Source organism: Palaemon carinicauda, chromosome 20 (assembly GCF_036898095.1).
Source record: "Palaemon carinicauda isolate YSFRI2023 chromosome 20, ASM3689809v2, whole genome shotgun sequence".
In the NCBI taxonomy this organism is placed as follows: Eukaryota; Metazoa; Arthropoda; class Malacostraca; order Decapoda; family Palaemonidae; genus Palaemon; species Palaemon carinicauda.
Window position 1 is genome coordinate 95533198 of NC_090744.1, and position 22590 is coordinate 95555787.

The following is a 22590-nucleotide window of genomic DNA, read 5'->3' on the forward strand; positions in this document are numbered from 1 at the left end:
CATCTTGCTTTTCCAACTAGGGTTGTAGATTGGCTAGTAATAATAATAATAATAATAATGAATATAAAGTAACAGCAGTACCAGAAACTAGTTTAATAATTTAAGTTATGTACAGGGAAACAGCCTTTTCATAGTGTCATAACTAATTTACAGCAAAGTATTTAATAAATCCAAATTCGTCACACTATCAATTAATTTAAGATGATTGAATTGCCCTCCACTCCAAAGATTTATTTCTATCAAATTTTTAATCTATGTTTTTTAAAATTCTACTATATACTGTATCCACGCTTAATTGAAGCTACAGTATCTTAAGGCTAAATTTATCTAAAAATATCACACTTTCAAACATAATTTGATTTTTCCTAACTATACAACCTGAGTCCTTTAATAGAAGTATGTTTTCAGCGAAACTGGAAACTCAGCTGTTAAAATTCATAAGTGTTGGTTGCTACTAGCGGGTGAGAGAGAAGACCCCCCCCACCTTCTGTCAGCTCACTGACTAGCCCCATTTATATTCACCTTGGAACTGCACGGTGGATGAAGCAAGATGCTCACTTAAAGGGCTTCCCTGTCACCTACCAGTAGCTACCTACAATTCGTTATAAATTTTAACAGCAGAGTTTCGAGCTTCGCTGAAATCATACACCTACTAAAGGATTCAAGTTTGTATTCAGGTAGGAACAAACAGTAATTATGATTCAATTTTCATGCTACCTAAAAAGTGTTGACATTATCGTGTCATTCGAGGGATTGAAAACTTACCTTCTTTGCAACATCTGGGAGATGAGTAAGGTAGCCATGAATGAGGGCTGATCGCACCCCCTGACGTTTCCTTTCCATGCCGTAGCCTCCACGAATGATGTCTTGAAGTAATGCAGCATCTTCAAACCTGAGCATAATCATGAAAATTATTTTTTTTCTATGAAAATGGTTGCCCCAAATTCATCCACCTGCCTAATCCACCAGCTTATTGTATACTACTGCAATTGTGATACATATATTCTATAAGAATAAGAATCTTAACCGAGATTCAACAGTATTTATTCATTCCTGTGTCCATAATCTTTACAACAACTGATCATTGGCCCACAAAACTTCATTGTCTCTGAAGATACTGTATTCCTAAGACAATCTTCTTACTGACAAAATGGTGGGAGAGTGAATAACAGTTCACTCATGACTGTAACTGCTTGACATTTTCTAATCTTGTTAGGGATATTTTCAACTCCCAACTCTAATTGGTTTATATTCTAAAGAACACCTTTCATCTTGTCAACCCTCGGTTAACCTCTCCCTGAAGGAATTCTGTCAGTCCTAAAAATTTCAAAGCCAAAAACAGTAAAAGAAAAATTGCTAATCTCAACAGATATCATCAAGCAACCCGAGAGTAGTAATAATCTATTATATATGAACTTCATAAAAGCCGAAATATTACCCAAACATGTAATTTTTCACTAAGAAAATATTACACAGCTTAAAAAATACTCAGGGGTGCAAAAAAAAGTAAAACATAATACTGAATGAAAGGATCAATCAATAAAAAATCCAAAAAAATGCACAAAAGCTTTTCAATCTTGACAATTATGATTTTAATGGAATATTTATATCCGCAGAACTAGGTAATATATATAGTACGTAATGGGGTTGTGATGAATCAAGCAAAATCTACAATTCCTAAAAATGACTAAACTTCACATGCTTGTATAAATTTAACCAATGTACTGTACTGTATATATATATATATATATATATATATATATATATATATATATATATATATATATATTTAGGTTAGTCAAATTGCAAATGGAAAACTTGCCTCGACCGCTGAAGATAATACACCAATAAATAATCATGTGCTGCCTTGTTGGGGGATGTCTGAAGGTACGTCACCAAAGTTTCTTCCTCCATTGGAGATAACGGCAAATGTATAACGTTCTCCAGTTTTCCTAGTTGTTCACAGCCTTCAAAGACAAAATAAAAAAAAATAAAATATGATCAGTTGGAATCATGTTCATTTACAAGAGTACCTCAAATTCAGAATTTACAAAATTTGTCTTGTTCTTTTCTTAATATGAGTTTCATGTGGCCTCTTTCTCTAGTCATTTTGTAGGTCTTCTCTAACTACCTACAATAAAATTTATCATAATTAATTTTGTTACGCTATGAGTCTTGATTATGAATTGTGGCTTGATGTTCATGGGATGTTAACCATGGAATTTAATCTAGTAAAGGTATTACAATATTACAAATATAGGTTTGCCTTTAACTCATTTCTATAACAAATTCACCTCTTAACCAGAGGGTCAGTAAACATACACCTGACTTTTTATCCGCAGACAAAACAACAGCCCAGACCAAATTCAAAACCGTCATCGTCATTGGGTTTAATTTTATCCCTAAAAAAACATGCAATAATAAAAATTGTTTCATGGTTCGTTAATACCCTCAACTTCTCCTAGGTTATAACAGTAGACTATTTCTCACATACAAAAATAAATTTTTTCCAAGTTTAGAACAATTCATTTACATTAATAAAAGACTAATAAAAAATCATCCAAAATTTATCATTAGACATATTATTACCTATGAAGAAATGGTTCAGCAAATCTTCGGCATTATCCTTCAGGCGATGCTGGCGTTGAAAGTGGAAGGCTTCCCTTATGAGTCCATTAGCCAAGAGTAGAGTTAGATGAAGTCTTATATCATCCATGTTCACACGAGGGGGCTGGCGAATCTGATTGTATGTTAGGGCACGAGTGTGTTCTCCCTGGAAGTAAAGAAACATTATATCATATGCAATTACCTATACTTAAATAAGAAATGACTTAATAACAATGTAAAAATATACAGGACGACTATATGTAAATAATTTCTTTTGCATATATTTTCTATAGTACTTAACAAGCAAGATATTTAGTTTCGTAATGTGACTCAATTGTATAGTTAAACGTAAAATAAATGTAATTCAGTTTAATTTGAGGCCTTTCCAAAATTAATATGATAAATTTTTAGATACACAACACATCAAGCATTTCCTAAAGTGATGTCATTTCTCCAATATTTTACCATTTGTTGAATCACATTATAACCCATTTTACTTGTGATGCCAGTTTATATATTCAAATCACACAGCCTTTCATAATTCAGAAATGGCACTTCAACTGTGCATAGTTGGATACTTAACTGACAGATATGTATGAAAGTAAAATTCTGGAGCACAACGAAAGGCAATGGAGGTCAACATTTCAATTCTCTATATATCCAGGACTAACACTAATTAGCATCAATTTCCATTTACCATATAAATACAAATAGTTTGGGAAGACCCTATTATTCTCAAAATGTGACTGACTGGTCTCCCTTACAATTATTTTCAATAACTAGGAGGGTAAGGCGATTTTTTTAAATACATCCTCAGTAATAACAACAAGACTGCATTTCAAAATTATTTCATAAACCTATGAAAAAAAAATTATGATAAAATATTCAAGGGTATGTTTATCTAGACATTTCAAGTATTAAAATACTTGCTCCTAATCTTTAATCTTGCTGCTACTTCCTTTGCACAATGGTGAACAAGCTTGCAAAGTCGATTGACTTTATTATTACTATTTCTCAATTAAAATGAGAATTTCCTCCATCTTTTCATATTCCTATAGCCCATGTGATTAATTAAAACTGAATAAATTGATAGTGAAAGCTAATATTCATAAACTTGACTCCTAAATGATTATCCATCTCATGCAAAACTTACCTGGTACAGAAACGCTTTAACTATCCTTTGATGCTGCAGTGGTGTAATATCCCTGGTATTGACTAGAGGATCCAGAAGAACATTCAAGCCTTCCTAAGATTCGAACAAAAAAAAAAAAATTGAAATTACTTTTATAGTTGAACAGGCTAAAAAATAAATAGTATAATAGAATTTCAACAATATATGATTAAGATGACAAATTTAAAAGTAATTTGTATTTTTCCCTAATAAAAACCTTTAGCTATTTATAGGGATTATCATTTCAGCTTAGCCAAAAGGATAATCCCTATAAATAGTGTAAGGTTTGTTAGTGCAGGAACAACTAAGATACTGTATAATTAATCCTTCACAAGTTCTAACACCAAATGTACATTCTATCTCCTTGAGAAATAAACACCAACAAGGAATAAAGCTTGGTTTCTTGGGCTTGGAAAAAGAAAACCATACTAAACAAAATCTGAATAAGCCTCATCCCCAACCAAGTCAAGAGTACTAAATGCCAAACTTTACGAGTGGCAGGATTTGAGACTAAAAAAAAAAAGGGGGCGGGGCCTTTTCGCCAATCTCCATTTAAAACTTTGCTTATTTAGGACTGAAAACTCAAAGAAAGTGCATAAAAAGCTTCTCAGTATGTTTCCAGACCTCTGAGTTTAATGATTATTAACTTCAGCCATTTGCAGCTTTTTATTCTTAAAAAAAATTGAGTCATTTACCTGAAAATCCTTATGGTCAAGTAACCAAAAAGCTTGAGTTAACTTGATATGTGAAGGTGACAGCGAAAAACTGGATGGGTACTTCACTAATTCCTCAACAACCCTTACATACCTGTAAAATAAGACGTGAATTCATTCACCAAGTAGAAAAGATGCAAACAACTACACATAATACCATTTGTCTATCAAAATAATACTCTTACAAACTGATAATGTCAATATGTAAATACAGAGCAATATGCTTGATACTTTACATTCAACCACTGAAAGCTTATAGTTTGTATAGGCTAGTAAAATATACAAGCAGAATTACTTAATTACAGATTTTTCAGAGCCTTATGTATCAACACTTTCTGTCAATTCAACCTTAATATTAAACTATTCCAGCTAGGCCTATGTCTTTTTCAAATTGTACAAACATATGAAGTGGAAACTTTAAAAACATATCCCAAGTTTCACAGACCAAATACCAAAAACTCACCCATCTGACAACAATGAGGCCAAGTCCAGGAAGAGGTACTGCACTATTCGATGTTTGGTGGTCGTCGAAACATTGGGGAGGAGGAAGATGTCCAGGAGAGCATGTAAAGAGGGTGGAGGATAGGCGCCTTCGATGTAGCTGCCACTTTCAGCCTCATCTTCGTCCTCCCTCACCCAAGTTTTGTTGATATGCCCACCTGCACCACCAACTGCATCCTCTAAAAGTCCATCAATCAACAGTATTTCATTACCTTTAAGGGTCGAACTAAGATTCTTGATTTCCAAACGCCTGAAAGATAAGCAAAGTAATTAAATAGCAACTTACAAAATATCAAAGTAGTCTACCCTGAAAGGAGTAAATTTATTCTTTTAGCACAAATATAATTCTTCATGCACACAATTGTTAAGTTAACCATTCTGATGGAAGAATTAAATTCCTATGGGGTATAAAACTACCGATACTACACAGCTTTCATTTATAATCCTACATCCAAAGGCATGAGCTTTCTTATATTTTGAAAAAAAAAGACAGTAGCTAAAAGCAAGAGCTCATGCACACAACAATACAACCTGCCACCCAACCTTCACTGACCACAAGTACTTAAAGGTTTTCCTTACGACCTGTGCTCGCTACTCAGCAGGTTGTGCAGTGTACAAAGCTCCCTTATAGGACGAGAAATATCTTCTAAGATAGCAGTCGCAACATTACTGTATTATTATTATGATTATTATTACCATTACCAGTTGAGAGTTAATGTGGGTAAGAGTAAGGTTATGAGATATACAAAAATGACCATGAATGGGAGGTATATCACTTGTTGTTTGCGGATGATATTGTACTGGTTGCAGACGCGGAAGAAAAGCTTGGCCGATTAGTGACAGAATTTGGAAGTGTGTGAGAGAAGGAAATTAAAGAGTTAATATGGGTAAGAGTTAGGTTATAAGATATATGAGAAGGGAAAGTGGTGTGAGATTGAATGTAATGTTGAATGGAGTTACTTTTGGAGGTGGATCAGTTCAAGTACTTGGGGTCTGTTGTTGCAGCAAATGGTGGAGTGGAAGCAGATGTACGTGAGAGAGTGAATGAAAGTTGCAAAGTGTTGGGGGCAGTGAAGGGAGTGGTAAAGAATAGAGGGTTGGGCATGAATGTATAGAGAGTTCTGTATGAGAAAGCGATTGTATGGATCGGAGTTTTGGGGAATGAAAGTGACGAAGAGACAGAAATTGAATGTGTTTGAGAAGAGTCTGAGGAGTATGGCTGGTGTATCTCCAGTAGATAGGGTTAGGAACGATGTAGTGAGGGTGAGAACAGGTGTAAGAAATGAGTTAGCAGCTAGAGTGGATATGAATATGTTGAGGTGGTTTGGCAATGTTGAGAGAATGGAAAATGGCTGTCTGCCAAAGAAGGTGAAGAATGCAAGAGTTTATGGGAGTTGTACAAGAGGAAGCCAAGGTTTGGGTGGATGGATGGAGTGAAGAAAGCTCTGGGTGATAGGAGGATAGATGTGAGAGAGGCAAGAGAGCGTGCTAGAAATAGGAATGAATGGCGAGCAATTGTGACGCAGTTCCGGTAGGCCCTGCTGCTTCCTCCGGTCGCCTTGGATGACTGCGGAGGTAGCAGCAGTAGGGGATTCAGCATTATAAAGCTTCATCTGTGGTGGATAACGGGGGAGGGTGGACTGTAGCACCCTAGCAGTACTAGACAAACTCAGTTGAGTTCCTTGTCAGGCTGGGAGGAATGTAGAGCGGAAAGGTCCCATTTTTTTCATTTGTTTGATGTCGGCTACCCGCAAAAATTGGGGGAAGTGCCTTGGTATATGTATGTATGTATGTATTATTTTCATTATTATTACTAGCTAAGCTACAACCCTAGTTAGAAAAAGAGGATGCTATAAGCCAAAGGGCTCCAACGAGGAAAAATAGCCCAGTGAGGAATGGAATTACGGAAATAAATTAACTACATGAGAAGTAATGAACAATTAAATAATCTTAAGAAAAGTAACATTGAAACATCTTTAACATATAAATTATAAAAAAAGACATGTCAACCTGTTTAACTTAAAAACATTTGCTGCAAGTTAGAACTTTTGAAGTTCTACAGATATAACTACCTAATTAGCAAGATCATTCCACAACATGGTCACAGCTGGAATAAAACTTCTAGAATACTGTGTAGTATTGAGCCTCATGATGGAGAAGTCATTACTATTAGAATTAACTACATGCATAGTACTACGAAATGGATGGTACTGTCCGGGAAGATCTGAATGTAAAGGATGGTCAGAATTAAGAAAAATCTTGTGCAACATGTATAACAAACTAATTGAACAATGGCACAAGATTAACATCTAGATTAGGAATAAGAAATTTAATACACCATAAAGTTCCTTACTAAAAAATTAAAATGAGAATCAGCAGCTGAAGACCAAACAGGAAAACAATACTTGAAACAAGGTCATCATCATCCAGGTAGAATGAAAGTTATAAAACTTCCAAATAGATTGATCACCAAAAATCTTATAAGGATTTCTCAATGAAACAATTCTTTGTGCAATTGAAGACGACACAGGCTTAGTTTGTTTCTCAAAATGTTATTTTCATTAGTAAAATAAATTTTTGAATATACTTACCCGATGATCATGTAGCTGTCAACTCTGTTGCCCGACAGAAATCTACGGTCGGGATACGCCAGCGATCGCTATACAGGTGGGGGTGTACACAACAGCGCCATCTGTGAGCAGGTACTCAAGTACTTCTTGTCAACAAGAACTCAATTTTCTCCTCGGTCCACTGGTTCTCTATGGGGAGGAAGGGCGGGTCCTTAAATTCATGATCATCGGGTAAGTATATTCAAAAATTTATTTTACTAATGAAAATAACATTTTTCAATATTAATCTTACCCGATGATCATGTAGCGGATTCACACCCAGGGTGGTGGGTGGAGACCAGCATACATGTTAACAAAGAAGCTAAGTATCCCGTATCTTATTTTAGCCGTTATTCAAAATAACAAACATAAAATAAATAAGTACCTGGTAAGGAAGTCGACTTGAACCATTACTCTGCCTTTTTAAGTACGTCTTCCTTACTGAGCCTAGCGATCCTCTTAGGATGCTGAGCGACTCCTAGGTGCTGAAGTATTAAGGGCTGCAACCCATACTAAAGGACCTCATCACAACCTCTAATCTAGGCGCTTCTCAAGAAAGAATTTGACCACCCGCCAAATCAACCAGGATGCGGAAGGCTTCTTAGCCTTCCGGACAACCCAGAAATATTTCAAGAGAAAGATTAAAAAGGTTCTGGAATTAGGGAATTGTAGTGGTGGAGCCCCCACCACTACTGCACTCGTTGCTACGAATGGTCCCAGAGTGTAGCAGTTCTCGTAAAGAGACTGGACATTCTTAAGATAAAAGACGCGAACACTGATTAGCTTTTCCAAAAGGTTGCGTCAAAAATATTTTGCAGAGATCTATTTTATTAAAAGGTCACGGAAGTTGTGATAGCTCTAACTTCGTGTGTCCTTACCTTCAGCCAAGCTTGGTCTTCCTCATTCAGAAGGGAATGAGCTTCTCGTATTAACAGTCTGAAAATAATAGGATAAAGAATTCTCTGACATAGGCAAAGATGAATTCTTAACTGAACACCATATAGCTTCAGACGGGCCTCATAAAGGTTTTTAAAAAAGAACTTAAGAGCTCTACAGGACATAATACTCTTTCTAGTTCCTTTCCAACCATATCGATAAGTTTGGAATAACGAACGATATTGGTCAAGGCCGAGAAGGCAGCTCGTGTTTGGCTAGAAAACCAAGATGTAGAACATGTAGCCGTTTCGGATGAAAATCCGATGTTCTTGCTGAAGGCATGAATCTCACTGACTCTTTTAGCTGGTAAAGCATATCAGGAAAAGAGTCTTAAAGGTGAGATCTTTCAGGGAGGCTGATTGAAGTGGTTCGAACCTGTCTAACATAAGGAATCTTAGAACCACGTCTAAATTCCAACCAGGTGTAACCAAACGACGCTCCTTCGTGGTCTCAAAAGACTTAAGGAGGTCCTGTAGATCTTTATTGTTAAAAAGATCTAAGCCTCTGTGACGGAAGACTGATGCCAACAAGCTTCTGTAACCCTTGAAAGTGGGAGCTGAAAGAGATCGCTCTTTTCTCAGATATAAGAGGAAGTCAGCTATTTGAGTTACAGAGGTACTGGTCGAGGATACGGATACTGACTTGCACCAGTTTAGGAAGATTCCCCACTTCGATTGGTAGACTCTAAGGGTGGATGTTCTCCTTGCTCTAACAATCGCTCTGGTTGCCTCCTTCGAAAAACCTCTAGTTCTCGAGAGTCTTTCGATACTCTGAAGGCAGTGAGACGAAGAGCGTGGAGGCCTTGGAGTACCTTCTTACGCGTGGCAGACGTAGCAGGTCCACCCTTAGGGGAAGAGTTCTGGGAACGTCTACTAGCCATCGAAGTACCTCGGTAAGTTATTCTCTCGCGGGCCAGAGGGAAGCAACTAGTGTCAACTTTGTCCCAACGTGAGAGGCGAACTTCTGCAGTACCTTGTTGACAAACTAGAACGGAGGGAATGCATATAGATCTAGATGAGACTAATCTAGTAGAAAGGCATCTAAAAGAACCACTGCTGGGTCTGTTGAGAGCCTCTTGGACATCGAGGTTGCGAAGAGATCTATGGTTGGATGGCCCCAAGTGACCCAAAGTCTCTTGCATACATCTCTGTGGAGGGTCCAATATGTTGGAATTATTGTCCCTTCCTACTGAGACAAACTGCTAAGACATTCAAGTTGCCTTGGAAGAAATTTGTTACTAATGAAAAGTCAAGACCTGTTGAACAGGAGAGGAGGTCACTAGCGAACTCGCACCATGTCAGAGAGTAGGTCCCTCCTTGCTAGGAGATGAACATCAAAGCAGGGAGTTGTCCGTGTTGACCTCCATTACTTTGTCTTGAAGGAGAGACCTGAAGCTTTTCCAGGTCAGACTTACTGCCAGAAGCTTCTTGCAGTTAAAATGCATTGTCCTTTGACGCGAGTTCCATAATCCCGAGCATTCCCTACCGCCTAAGGTCGCACCCCAGCCTACGTCCGATGCGTCTGAGAAGAGAACGTGGTTGGGAGTCTGAACAGTCAGGGGAAGACCCTATAAAAGGTTGATAAAGTCCTTTCCTCAGGTTAGACCAGACTTATCTTCCGGAAACCGGGATCGAGACCGCTTGTAGCGTCTTGTCCTTTTCCAGTGAAGAGCTAGATGAAACCGAAGAGGACGGAGGTGTAGTCTTCCAAGTGACACCCAATGCACCACGGATGACAGTGTCCTAACCAGACTCATCCACAGCCTGACAGGGCTGTATTCCTTCTTCAGCATCTTCTGGATGGATAGCAGGGCTGGGGATTGATCTTCTCGTTCAGCCATGTCCTCATCAGAGGGTTCCTCATCCGAAACTGATGAGGAAACGGCAACGGAGTGGGCAACGTCTGACTCGCTGAATCCGGTCGCACTGGTGGATGCGTGACGGAGCCAAACACAAGATCATGGTACTGCTGCACAGTCTGTGAACTGTCAACCATGGGGAAGCGAGGAAGTACAGCGACAACCCGAAACTGTCTAGACTGTCTGGGTAGTACAGACAACTCCTTATCGGGTTGCTGAGGTTGCCGCACTGCGTCACAACAAGTCACCTCTGCTGGTTGTTGAACGTCTTCCCAGTGACACACTGACTCCGTAAAAAATCCTCTATCAAGGACTAAGCTTGGACTGCATGTCTTGCAACAAAGCCCAAGGTCTATGGGAGCAGGTGTGGCAATAGACGGGGTTAGCGACTGAAGCGGAACCATTTACCCTCCCTGGAAGCATGTTATGCTTAAATAAAAGTCCATAGGAGGCTAAGCAGCTTAAGGCTCCTCTCCAAATGACAGAGTCCTCAAGGGAATATCAGAAGGAGGGAGAACAGCACTTTCTCATCTACAGGAACCATATCCGAGAAAAGCTAGGTTCTCTCAGTGAGGGTTTCACTGGTGCAAAAGCAGCAGACCAGAAGGCAACGTTATGAAACTGCTTGACAGCCTGTGAACTGTCAAAAACTGAACTGTCAACCACAACAGGAGCGTGAGGACATACAGCACTGGTGTATAAGTAGCAGACCAGAAGGCAACGTCATGTAACTGTATGACAGTTTGTGAGTTGGCAACAACCAAAGTTGTGTGGGGAAGCCTCAACTCCTGACTGACTAGTTTGCTCCTGGCGAGTGGCGGTAACCACAGTGTGTTGCGGAGGCTGACACACCGTGTCAAAACACGGCAGCTTGTGGTAGCTCACGCACGGCAACGGAGTGCTCTGTGTGTGGGAGTCATCATACATCTGGCAGGGTTGACTTGTGCATGGGTGGAGGAGCTCTCACAACAAGAGTGTGAGAGCAGGAAGCCATGCCGGGCGCACAACCGTGGGAGGTGTAGGCCCACGGGTGCATCGTCAACCTTCTCCGCAGTCGGAGTGTGGGAGCTGGCAACAACAAAAGCAGAGTGCTGGAGCGTGGGAGGGGCTGCGGTGGGTTGAGGAGCATGCGGTATGGTATGCGGAGCATGCTGTAAGGTATGTGGCTCATGCTGCATGGTATGCGGAGCATGCTGTAAGGTATGCAGAGCATGCTGCATGGTATGCGGAGCATGCTGTAAGGTATGCAGAGCATGCTGCATGGGCTGCGGAGAATGCCGCATAGTGCTGGAACCCGGCAGCTCTACAGAACCTTCCCACTGCTGATGCGGTAGCTCACGCATGTTAGCAGATGGTGCAGCAAGAACATGCGTCTGGCAGGGTGGACTGCGCATCGGTGGTGGAGCTCTCACAGGTGGAGGGTGGGAGCAGGCAGCCGCAGTATCTGCTGAGCGCACAACCTCGGCGGGTTGTAGGTTAACAGGTGCATTGTCAACCTTCCAGCATGATACTCCTGCATGAAGGAGCAAGCTGAGACTGTATAGTCTGCAGCATGGACCACTAGGGTCTATGAAAGACAACAACAAACGGAGCTACTGTCCGTTGTGACTGAGGGTCTAAAACCGCTGGTGCGGCAACAGACGGAGTTACTGCCTGTTGCGGTACCACCTTGCCTCTCTTGGGAGGTGTGCAGTTGTCGTACTGCAGCAAGTCCGAACTGACCCAGTGGCTACACCTAGGCCGTTGGACTTGCGCGGAAGGGACCGACTTGCACTTAAAAGCTGCAAGATTTGGTCCATGGTTTCTGCGAGAAACCTCTTCCGCAGACGAGGAATAAATGGGCTCTCTCGTCTTTGTGTGGGTGGGGTGATCACGTCGGCAACGTGTGTAGATACACCCGAAACCACGGAGGGAAACGTCTGTTCGTTGATCAAGGCCTGTGGAACCCATAAGTCCTTCGACATTACTTCTCCCCTGGGCTTGGGAGCTTGTAAGAGGTATCGGACTAGGTGAACAACTGGCACGAACAGACGAACCCTCGAACGCAACACTGTAACACTTTGCGCATATCACTTTATCACTTTTGATTTTCTGTTTGCACTTATTTCACTGAACTCGAAACTTTAAGTGGTTTGTACCTGAAACACGCAATCCTATCCTTCATTAAAAGGTAGTAATTGCGAAAACAGTATTACAATGTAACAGAAAAACATAATGAAAGATAAAGAATTCAGTGGCTGGAAAAGAGACTAAACACTAGATCAAATAAACTACGTTTAAAATCTCTCACCGCATAAAGTCTGGGAACAAGAATAAAACTCTAGAAACGTTTTACCTTCTTCCCCTATAGCGACTAGGGAGAAGAGCAAAAAACGAGAACAACGTTACCCGCTTGAACGAAACGTTTATCCTCCTCTCTCTCCCTCCGTCTCTATCTCTCTTTCTCTCTCTCTTGACTTAGAACCTGAGAGATGAGCCCAATTATATATATCGTTAAAACATATTATTTGTTAAAGGAAAAAAACTGAAAGGTTTCCCAAATAAAAAGTTCCTTTATTAGAATTAAAACCATTTAAGCTAAGAAAGAATGAACGAAACGCTAGAATCGGTTTACTCTTACTGCAACGTGAAACCGTGAAATACTCTCTCTCTATCGTAACGATAGAGCGCAAGTTGAACGTTCTGAACGTCAACAACTGCGGAGACTAAACAAAACGTTAGTTCAACTTTGAAAACAGTACGAGACTATCAAAGAAATTCTTCCAAAAACATTAAAATTAAAATAGCATAAATTCTTAACAGGAAAAACGATATGACGGGCTCAATGTTAATTAACTTCGGTTCCAAGTAAGGACCGCCTACTATTAGGAAAGGTCGCATAAAAACAAACATAAAAATTAATTTTTATAAGTTTATAATAAATGGAAGTTAATCGAAGAGGCCTATAAATGGCGGAGAGATATAAAATAAATCTATAACTTTGTTAAGCAAAATTACCAAAAACCTAAACACACTTCCGTCTAAGGGAAGGGTCGGCCATTTAAAAGTGAAAGAGAGTCCATACTCTCTTCGTCACCATAATTAAATCAAATTAATTCCAAAAGCTTTCTAAGCTAATGATAAAGCTTCCTGAATAGCGAAGGCTAAACTCTAGAGCAAATACATCACCAAATCGTGAACAATAACTCCAGAATCAACAACGTATCCAAGTAGGTCTAGCCGGTGGCACGACAGAGGAAAAATTGAGTTCTTGTTGACAAGAAGTACTTGAGTACCTGCTCACAGATGGCGCTGTTGTGTACACCCCCACCTGTATAGCGATCGCTGGCGTATCCCGACCGTAGATTTCTGTCGGGCAACAGAGTTGACAGCTACATGATCATCGGGTAAGATTAATATTGAAAAAGTAAATTTGCTGTCAAGAATCATACCTAAAATTCTAAGTCATACATAGTTAAAGAAACATTTTTAATGTTGAGATCCAGATGTTGAGTAGCCACTATCCTTGACCTACTTACAATCATACTTTGAGTTTTGTTAGGATTCAACTTCATGCCTCATAATTTACACTATGGACTAATTTTAGCTAGATCTCTATTAAGGGATTCAGCACCTCAAGATCTACATTCAAGAGATGGAACTGATGCAAACATAGTAGCATCTTCTGCACATGCAACGAGCTTGTTTTCTAGGCCAAACCGCATGTCATGTGTAAATAGTATGAAAAGTAATGGCCCAAGAACACTACCCTGAGGAACACCAGATATCACATTCCTATTCTCACTATTGTGCCCATAGTTAAGGATGAGAGTGAAAATGCCAGTCCTTTTTTCCTCTTTCAGGAATTCCCCTTCCATGGGGCAAAGTGGGTGAACTGTTATGTTGCTAGAATGGACCTTGGTGCAAGTAAGTTACCATACCGAGCACTATTCTACGGAGTCTAAACATTTCCACCATTACTTCCAGAAATTCTGTTGGTAAAACTAAGTCATTTGCTAAAGACAATTACTCATGGAACAATATCAGCACTTTTTTCTAACTTCCCTCCTTACTATGACAATCATCGAGGTCTCACACTGATCCCTTTCTCTAGCATGATGTCAATAAGATCCAAAATATATAAAAAAAAGCAAAGAAGAAGCCCTAGCATTAGTTCTATAATGAAAAGATTGAAGAATAAGTCTTGTCTAACTGTAAACACTGTAACAGGGAAAATCTGGAGGATGAACATTTTGATGCAATGCACAGAAACATTTATCGCCATCCAACCTGTTATTGTATATTCGATGGAGAAGCTCAGCTGGAAAAGGAACGTGGTGAAATTCTTCTACATCCTCTACAGCATTATCGTGAGAAAGGAGGCCACAGTGATAGAACCATAGGACGACGTTTATATGGAGCATAAGAAGTTCTACTACTTGGACTCGACTTTCAAGTTCCCCAGCACCTAGAATAGAAAAGTAAAATATGATAAAATACAGTAAAGAAAACATGAAAGAATATAAATAAAATCTATTAACTGAATCCATTTCTTTCAAATAACTTAACATGACAATACCAATTCAAGTCACCTCTAAGTGAAGATTACATAGAAAAGCTAATATTCAATAAAAGATTTTCAGTATCAGAACCCTTATGAAAATGGTACAACAAAGCCACAAATTTTCCTTTCAAACAGCTAACTCAAGAATTTGTTCTAATGTGAAAAGGGATCCTTGATGCAAAGTAAAACTGTAGTACAGTCATTGGCCTTTAGAGAAAGAGCCTTGAAGAACATGAACTAAACCTAAAAAAGGAAGCTACACTGAAGAAAAGCTCCACAATGTCTAGTTAAAGGAAAAAGTTATTTTCACGAAAGCGTTACCTTGTAATGTTATCAGGTTTGTTTGGGCACAATCCCGTATGGCGGTGATGACAGTTGTCAAAGATGATAGACTAGTTAAATTCTGATGTAATGCTAGAATACTTGAGGAACTCATCACTCCAGAGTCTATATCAAACATAGGCATACCTGAAATTCAAGATACTGATTAGCAAAAAAAACCAATGCAAGTACTAAACTAAAATTTTACATAACAATACTAACATCTAATATATATCACAATAAATCTAACATTACTATAACTTACACAAACTGTCATTTGCCGATTTCAAGGAGCAAACACGCGACCATGACCACTCCAGCAAGGATGGCAATGAACATCCCAAATTTGTGAATCTCCCTTCTGCAAATTCATTGACACACTGCAACAAAAATGACACCAGCTGCTCATCCAAAGCCACCGTAAGAAGAGCTTCTCGTTCCAACATCTGTAATTAAAAAACAAAATATAAAGCACTAGTTTTATAACCATAACTAATTTCACCAGCCCACTGGGATAAGATTCTCAGCTAAACACATTTAATTTAAACATTATTGCAATTGTCATTATATTCATGTTTGTAATAAATTGAAAGGCCATTTTCTCAAGCTAGAAAACCAAGTAATTCATTCCTCACCATTGACGACCCTGAACTTGGTGGAGAATCGTGGGCTATTAGACCCGAAAACAGACACATGGAATACGCTGCTTCTGGGTTAACAATTGCAGACGGCCCACAACTTGTGAGATAGTTCAACGCTGCCTGTTGAGCACTCTGACACTGATACTCCATCAAACCTTCATTTGTTAGCACATAGCAGTCTGCAATGAGTAAACAAAAGATAACCATTACTATTAAGAAAAGGAAAACATAAGTCTTGCAAAGTTAAGCACCCTATTTAGTTCATAACATTTGATTTATCAATCATCTTCGGGGCAATGAGATACAAGGTATATGATTACTTGGGCTAATTAGTACGCCTGGAATGAATTAGAATGACTAGTTTCTTATAACATTTCAACCACCTGATTACTTGGGCTAATTAGTATGCCGGGAATGAATTAAAAGGATGAGTTTCTTATACCATTTCAACCACCTCAGTAAGTTTAATATTAATTTGTATCTATTCATGGATTAGTTTCAGTCCTACCAACCACCTGTATAGGAGCCATTTAGATTCTCCCTTTAACATCCTACTAAGCTGAGGTGGGATTTTCTCCCTACAACCCTTTCATCTCACAGAGCAATACAGTCCCACCTAACCTCAAGTGGGGCTATTGGAAGAACTTGCATAAAGATACAAATCATGTTCTAAACTACATCATAACCAGACAGGACCTAAGCTTCCACTTGCATAAGGGATTATATCTCCTATTCTTCCTTCAACTAGTTTATTATGTAGTTGTCATATCACATTTCCCCTAATCAGAAAAAAAAGTTATTAAACATATTTCTACTTAAAGCAGCCTGGGGTGGGAGTGGGAGAGGGAGATGGGAAGAAAATTGAAAATCCCACATTTACATATATACCTTGATAAAACTATTAACTGACATACACTTCTCAACTGATTATCCCTTAATATAGAATTGTGAAAAAATCAATATTCCTGACCTGTATTCATGTTCTCACTTATAAAATTTATAAAAGAAAATAAGTCTGGGTACACACACATTTATGATATAAACAGTAAAAAATATTCATAAAAATGGCAGCAACTCTTACCATATGAAAGAGAAGCAGGAAACCAATCATTTTCAGTACAAGAATGAGACATATGGCGTGCCCAAGACGCAGGTTTAGGAGCAGCGCCTAAAACCACCTCTGACAAGCTTCCATCCGTACTACAGCCAGGAACACGATCCAGCATGTGAAAACTCATGAAAGGGCACAGGTGGTTTTCTAGTAGTTTCAGGTTTGATGGCATCTGAGCCTGGGAGGAAAAATGAGAGAAAACAATTTTTATTTGTATATAATCCCTTAAAAAAATTTCCATAAAAATATCAAAAATTTTAAGTAATTTTTATTTTTCCTAACATACTTACCGAGAACTACTTTCTTAGGAGTTACCTGTAATCTCCTTTCTACCGACCAGAGTTTTGTGTAGTATACCCTAAAACCCGTTTTCTATGGAGGGCTATCTCGGGCGTAAGAGAACGTGCCCCGAGGGTAGCTTTTGCGCTAGGTCGAGGTCCGCCTGGGTCGTGAATGTCAGTAAGTTCTTCGGATGTTGCACAATTCTCGCAAGGGCAGAGAGGCACTCGGGGAAGGTAGGGAGGGCCATTACCCGAAAGTAGTTCTCGGTAAGTATGTTAGGAAAAATAAAAATTACTTAAAATTTTTTATTTGTTCCAACACGAATACTTACCTCGAACTACTTTCTTAGGAGACTTACACTTTAGGAGGTGGGAGTGCCTTTCTGACCTTCAGACCCAGTAAGCGGAAGCCAAGAGGCCTAGGTATAAACAAAACATACTAGGAAAACGGACGATAGGGTAACTACACAAAGAGCTCACATTAGTGTCTAAGTACTCACCCTTTGAAAAACTTCTTCTGATGTTGAATCCAGTAACGCAGTTGCGGAGAACGTGTTATCCAATGGTTACAAGAGGATTATCTCCGATAAGGATAGGGAAAAACAGGGAATAGGGTGAAAGGGAACGAACCTGTGTCTCCCGGTTTGCTATCCACGATTGAGCCTGGGGCTTTTACCGTTAAACCACTTGGAGCGCGGAGATGACTGTTCCAATGGAGAACCCGTCTAAGGACTTCCTCGAATAGTCCTTGAGGTAATGGGCAGTAAAGGTTGACTGGTTAGACCAGGTACCTGCCCGAAGGATCTGACCTACTACCATGTTTTTCTCAAAGGCTAAGGACGTACTCAGACCCCTGATGTCATGGGGTTTGGGGACGCCTGGTAAGGCCAGAGCTTCTTCCCTGTAGGCCCTGGCAATAACTTGTCTCAACCAGAAGGAAATGGTATTCTTGGATACCTGTTTCTTAGTAACACCTGTGGAGACGAAAAGGCTCTTGATGCCTGGCCAGAGATGAGCCGTCCTTTCAAGGTATTTTCTAATGGCACGGACCGGGCATAATTTCAAATCCTCAGCATTCCCCGTCCTAGGGATAGCTGGTAGAGAGAAACCTTCGAATTTTGGATCCCAGACAGCTGGGTTCTGGGTCTTCGCCACAAAAGAAGGAACGAACTTGAAAGATATTTCCTTCCACCCCCTCGAATGAGAGACGTCATAAGACAGCCCATGGATCTCCCCTACTCTTTTTGCGGAAGCCAAGGCTAGCAAAAAGACTGTCTTGAGAGTTTGAGAGTGAGATCCCTGTCTACGATATCTTTCATTGGTTCGAAGGGGGGGCCACTTAACATCTTCAGGACCCTAGCTAAGTCCCACTGAGGCACCCTAACTGCTTGTGGGGGGCAGGACTGCTCGAAGCTCCTGACAAGCATCGAGATGTGCCTAGAGGAACCCAGGTCGATGCCCTTCAGGAGGAAGACTTGACCCAAGGCACTCCTTTTATAGCTGGGATTGACATTCCTATTTTGTCCCTGAGATATACCAGAAAGTCTGCTATGTCTGGGACCGAGGCTTTGAGGGGTTTAATGTGCCTCAAAGCGCACCACTTCGTGAAGGAGGCCCACTTAGCTTGGTAGACCGCTGCCGACGACCTTCTCAGGTATAGCGACATCCTCTTAGCAGTAGCTGATGAATACCCCTCCTTCTTCAGGAGTCGCTCGATAGTCTCCAGGCGTGAAGACGTAGAGACTGTGGGTTGTCGTGAAATCTGAGAAAATGCGGTTGTTGTAGAAGATCTGACCTGTCGGGGAGTGGCCACGGAGGTTAACTCGCCAGGTCTTTTAGGTCTGCGAACCACTCTCTCTCCGGCCACCAGGGCGCTACCAAAGTCATCCTTAAGTTCCGGGCAGTCCTTACTCTGTTGAGTACTTGCCTTATCAACGTGAAGGGGGGAAAAGCGTACACGTCTAGGTTGTCCCACCTGTGCTGAAAGGCATCCTCCAAGGCTGCCTTCGGGTCTGGGACAGGAGAACAATACACGGGAAGTTGCGCGTTCAGTTTGGTTGCAAAGAGGTTCATCACCGGGGAACCCCAACGTTGGATGATGAGCTTGGCTACTTCTGGAAGGAGGGACCATTCTGTCCCTACTATTTGACCCATCCTGCTGAGACCGTCTGCCAGCACGTTCTTTTTCCCGGGGATGAACCTTGCTAATAACACAACCTGGTTCGTTTCTGCCCAATCTAGTATCTCTAGGGCGAGATCGCACAATTCCCTTGATTTCAAACCTCCTTGTTTCTTTATGTACGCTACCACTGTGGCGTTGTTGCACATCAACGCCACAGTGTTTCACCTTAGTAGATCGACGAAGTGTAGGCAAGCTTTCTGGACTGCCTTCAACTCTAGGACATTGATGTATAGGTTCTTTTCCCCGTCCACCCAGGTTCCTCTCGCTGTCTCGTCGAGGAGATGGGCTCCCCATCCCTGGTTGGAGGCGTCTGTGAACAGAAGTAACTCGGGAGGGTCGTTCGCGAAGGGCATCCCCTTGAGCGAGTTCGATCGGCAATGCCACCATTCCAGGGAGGGCATTGTGTTTGGAAGGACTGGGATTAGTTCTTGTTGCGAGTCCAGTTGGCACCAGAGGTTCTTCAGGTTCCATTGGACGGCTCTGAGCCTGATTCTCCCTTGGGGAACCAGTTTTTCCGACACCAGATGCCCTATTAGTCTTTGCCAGTCCTTCGCTCTCCTGGGTTGCCGCGACAGGAACGGACGAAGGATCTCCATCAGATTGCTTATTCTGTCTTCCGAAGGAAATGCTTTTCCCAGAAGGGTATCTAGTGTCATCCCCAAATAGGTCATTCTGGTGGAGGGGGATAGGTTCGATTTTTCCGGGTTGATCACGATACCCAGATCCTTGCAAAACTGGAGAAGTTTCATCCCTTGCTCCTTCAAGACGTCCTTCGAGGAGGAAAGAAGCAACCAGTCGTCCAGGTACCGGATGAGGCGAATGCCTCGTTCGTGAGCCCACACTGAGACTGTCGTGAAGACTCTCGTGAATACCTGGGGCGCTGTTGACAATCCGAAGCAAAGGGTCTTGAATTGCAGGATCTGGGTACCCCATTTCACCCGGAGAAACTTTCGACTCGAGGAGTGGACCGGAATTTGGAAGTAAGCGTCCTTGAGGTCTATGGTCATCGTGTAATCTTTCTCCCTCAAAGACAGCAGGACTGACTTCGGAGTGTCCATTTTGAAGTCTGTCTTCATTATGAATTTGTTGAGAGCCGACAGATCTATAACCGGCCTCCACCCCCCCGGGTCGCTTTTTCCACCAGGAACAGACGACTGTAGAAACCTGGACCTGGGTGTAGGATCTCCTCCATGGCGCCCTTCTCCAACATGGAGGACACCTCCTCTTGAAGGGCGGCCCTCTTCAACGGATCCTTGGGTACCAGCCACTCCGACCGGATGGCCGGAATTAGAGGGGGGGGTTCTGCTAAGAACGGTAACCTGTAGCCCTCCTTCAGTACGGACACTGTCCAGGGCTCTGCTCCGTGAGCTTTCCATGCTTGCCAATATAGTCTGAGGCATCCCCCAACCTGAGGCTTGGGCAGGGATAGGGGGCCTCCCACTCTATCTCCTCCTGGAGGAGCGGCCTGAACGGCCTCTCCTGGAGGCAGAATAACCTGTTCTAAAGGAGGCTGAAGCTGCCGGGGCTCCTCTACGGGGGGGGGGGCTGAGGCCCAGGAGGAAGAAGGAGCTTCTCTCTTCGTCATGCTAGGAGAGGCCTGAGACGTCGCGGCACTATCTGAGACTGACCTCTTGTAGGGCGATCTCCTTACCGGCGTAGGCCTGGGCGTGTTTAATTCTTTCCTTTTAGACACCTTCTCCATGATCGCTTCCAAGTCCTTTAAGGGGAACAAGGAGTCACCCCACAAAGGAAGGCTCCTTATGGCCCTCGCCTCTCTGTCTGGGATCTTCCGGGACACCTTCGCCAGGATGGTGTCTCTCTTGCGAAGCACCCAATTCTCTGTCAGGGCGAGGGACTGGTAAGTCAGGAACTTAAGAGTCTTGCCCCCGGAGGTGATAAGCTCCCTCAGGAGGCTTTGTTGTTCCGGGTCTGTCGGGTCAAAAGTAGCTTGCACCCCTACTAATGTGGAAGCCCACCAGTCTAGCCAAGAGGAGACGTGTACTAGGTCCCTAGACATTTCCTCCATCATCGCAGCCTCCGATGGAGAAAAACAGACTGGGGCTGAAGAGGCTCTGTCCTCCGAGGCGCCCTGCCCCAGAATGTCGAGAGAAGGTTCTACTTTGCAGGCTCCCGGCCATCGTCCTTCTGGTACATAGACCTTGCTCTGCGTTTTGAGCCCCTGGAGCAACTTAGAAGAGCTCTGAGTCTTGGGGGCTTCGGCATTACCTGCCACCACTCTATCCACGTGCTCCTGTCCCAGGACGAGATCCCGGGCTACAGGAAGAGCCAGGGAGGTTTTTGGCTGGGCAGGAGCCTGCATCAACCGGATAAGGCTGGACCTCTAATAGTCCTCGTCGGTAGCCGCCGGTTCTTCGATCTTGTGATGTCTCCTGATTAGGCCAATTACTCTTCTATAGGCCGATTCCTCCGTCGGGGAACCCTCTCTACCGTCGGCCGAAGCCTCGGCTTGAGCCCGGGGAGCCGGGTCACCGGGCACTCCCACCGGGCGCCTTGGTCCTGGCACCACAGGCACTCCCCTGCAGAGGTACTGGTCCTCCCCGGCGGAGGTCTCCGCACCAGGGGCGGGGGTTAGGACAGGCATCGCCGAACCGGCGAGGACTAGTGTCCGATCATGTTCCCTGGAGGACGAGGACGCGGATCCCGTGGGCTGACCCGACAGCGGGAACCGTTCCTTAAAGTCCGAGGGCCGCACCAGCTGGGCTGGTTCGGCCAGGCTGCCCGTAAGGAAGCGCGGTTCCCCCCGCTGGGCGGGGTGAACCGGAGGCTTCGCGGTCTTACGCCTGCCTGCAGAGGCCTTCTCGCGTTTCTCCCTGCGAGGGTCATAATGTCTGGAGGATGGTCTCCTTGGCGAGAAATCCCTGGACCGCCGGTCCGGGGAACACTGTATCTCCGACTTACGGGGTACGAAAACCCAATCACCATCGGGTGACCTACTCCTCCTGTGTTTCCTCCGTGGAGAGAGGGACCGCCTCCTGCTGTACCTGGAACGGGATCTTGAGCGGGAACGCCTGCTCTTGGACCGCTCCCTCCGACGCCGATGTTTTCTCCTGGCTTCCTCTCCCGACGAGAAAGACTCCTCCGAAGAGCCCGACGTC

At 42.4% G+C, this 22590-nt stretch overlaps 1 protein-coding gene across 4 annotated transcripts in view; it reads right to left on the bottom strand.

Moving 5' to 3' along the window:
* LOC137614326 (protein ELYS-like) overlaps positions 1-22590 on the bottom strand; it is a 111000-nt gene that overhangs the window by 60525 nt on the left and 27885 nt on the right. For all 4 annotated transcript variants that reach the window (XM_068344087.1, XM_068344089.1, XM_068344088.1 and 1 more), the window contains exons 9-19: positions 16982-17189; positions 15895-16079; positions 15525-15705; positions 15260-15406; positions 14665-14842; positions 4955-5242; positions 4474-4585; positions 3761-3853; positions 2590-2773; positions 1823-1967; positions 766-892 (exon numbers count right to left, since the gene is read on the bottom strand). In XM_068344087.1, coding sequence (XP_068200188.1) covers positions 766-892; positions 1823-1967; positions 2590-2773; positions 3761-3853; positions 4474-4585; positions 4955-5242; positions 14665-14842; positions 15260-15406; positions 15525-15705; positions 15895-16079; positions 16982-17189 — 1848 coding nt within the window. The remainder of the gene's footprint in view (positions 1-765; positions 893-1822; positions 1968-2589; positions 2774-3760; positions 3854-4473; positions 4586-4954; positions 5243-14664; positions 14843-15259; positions 15407-15524; positions 15706-15894; positions 16080-16981; positions 17190-22590) is intronic.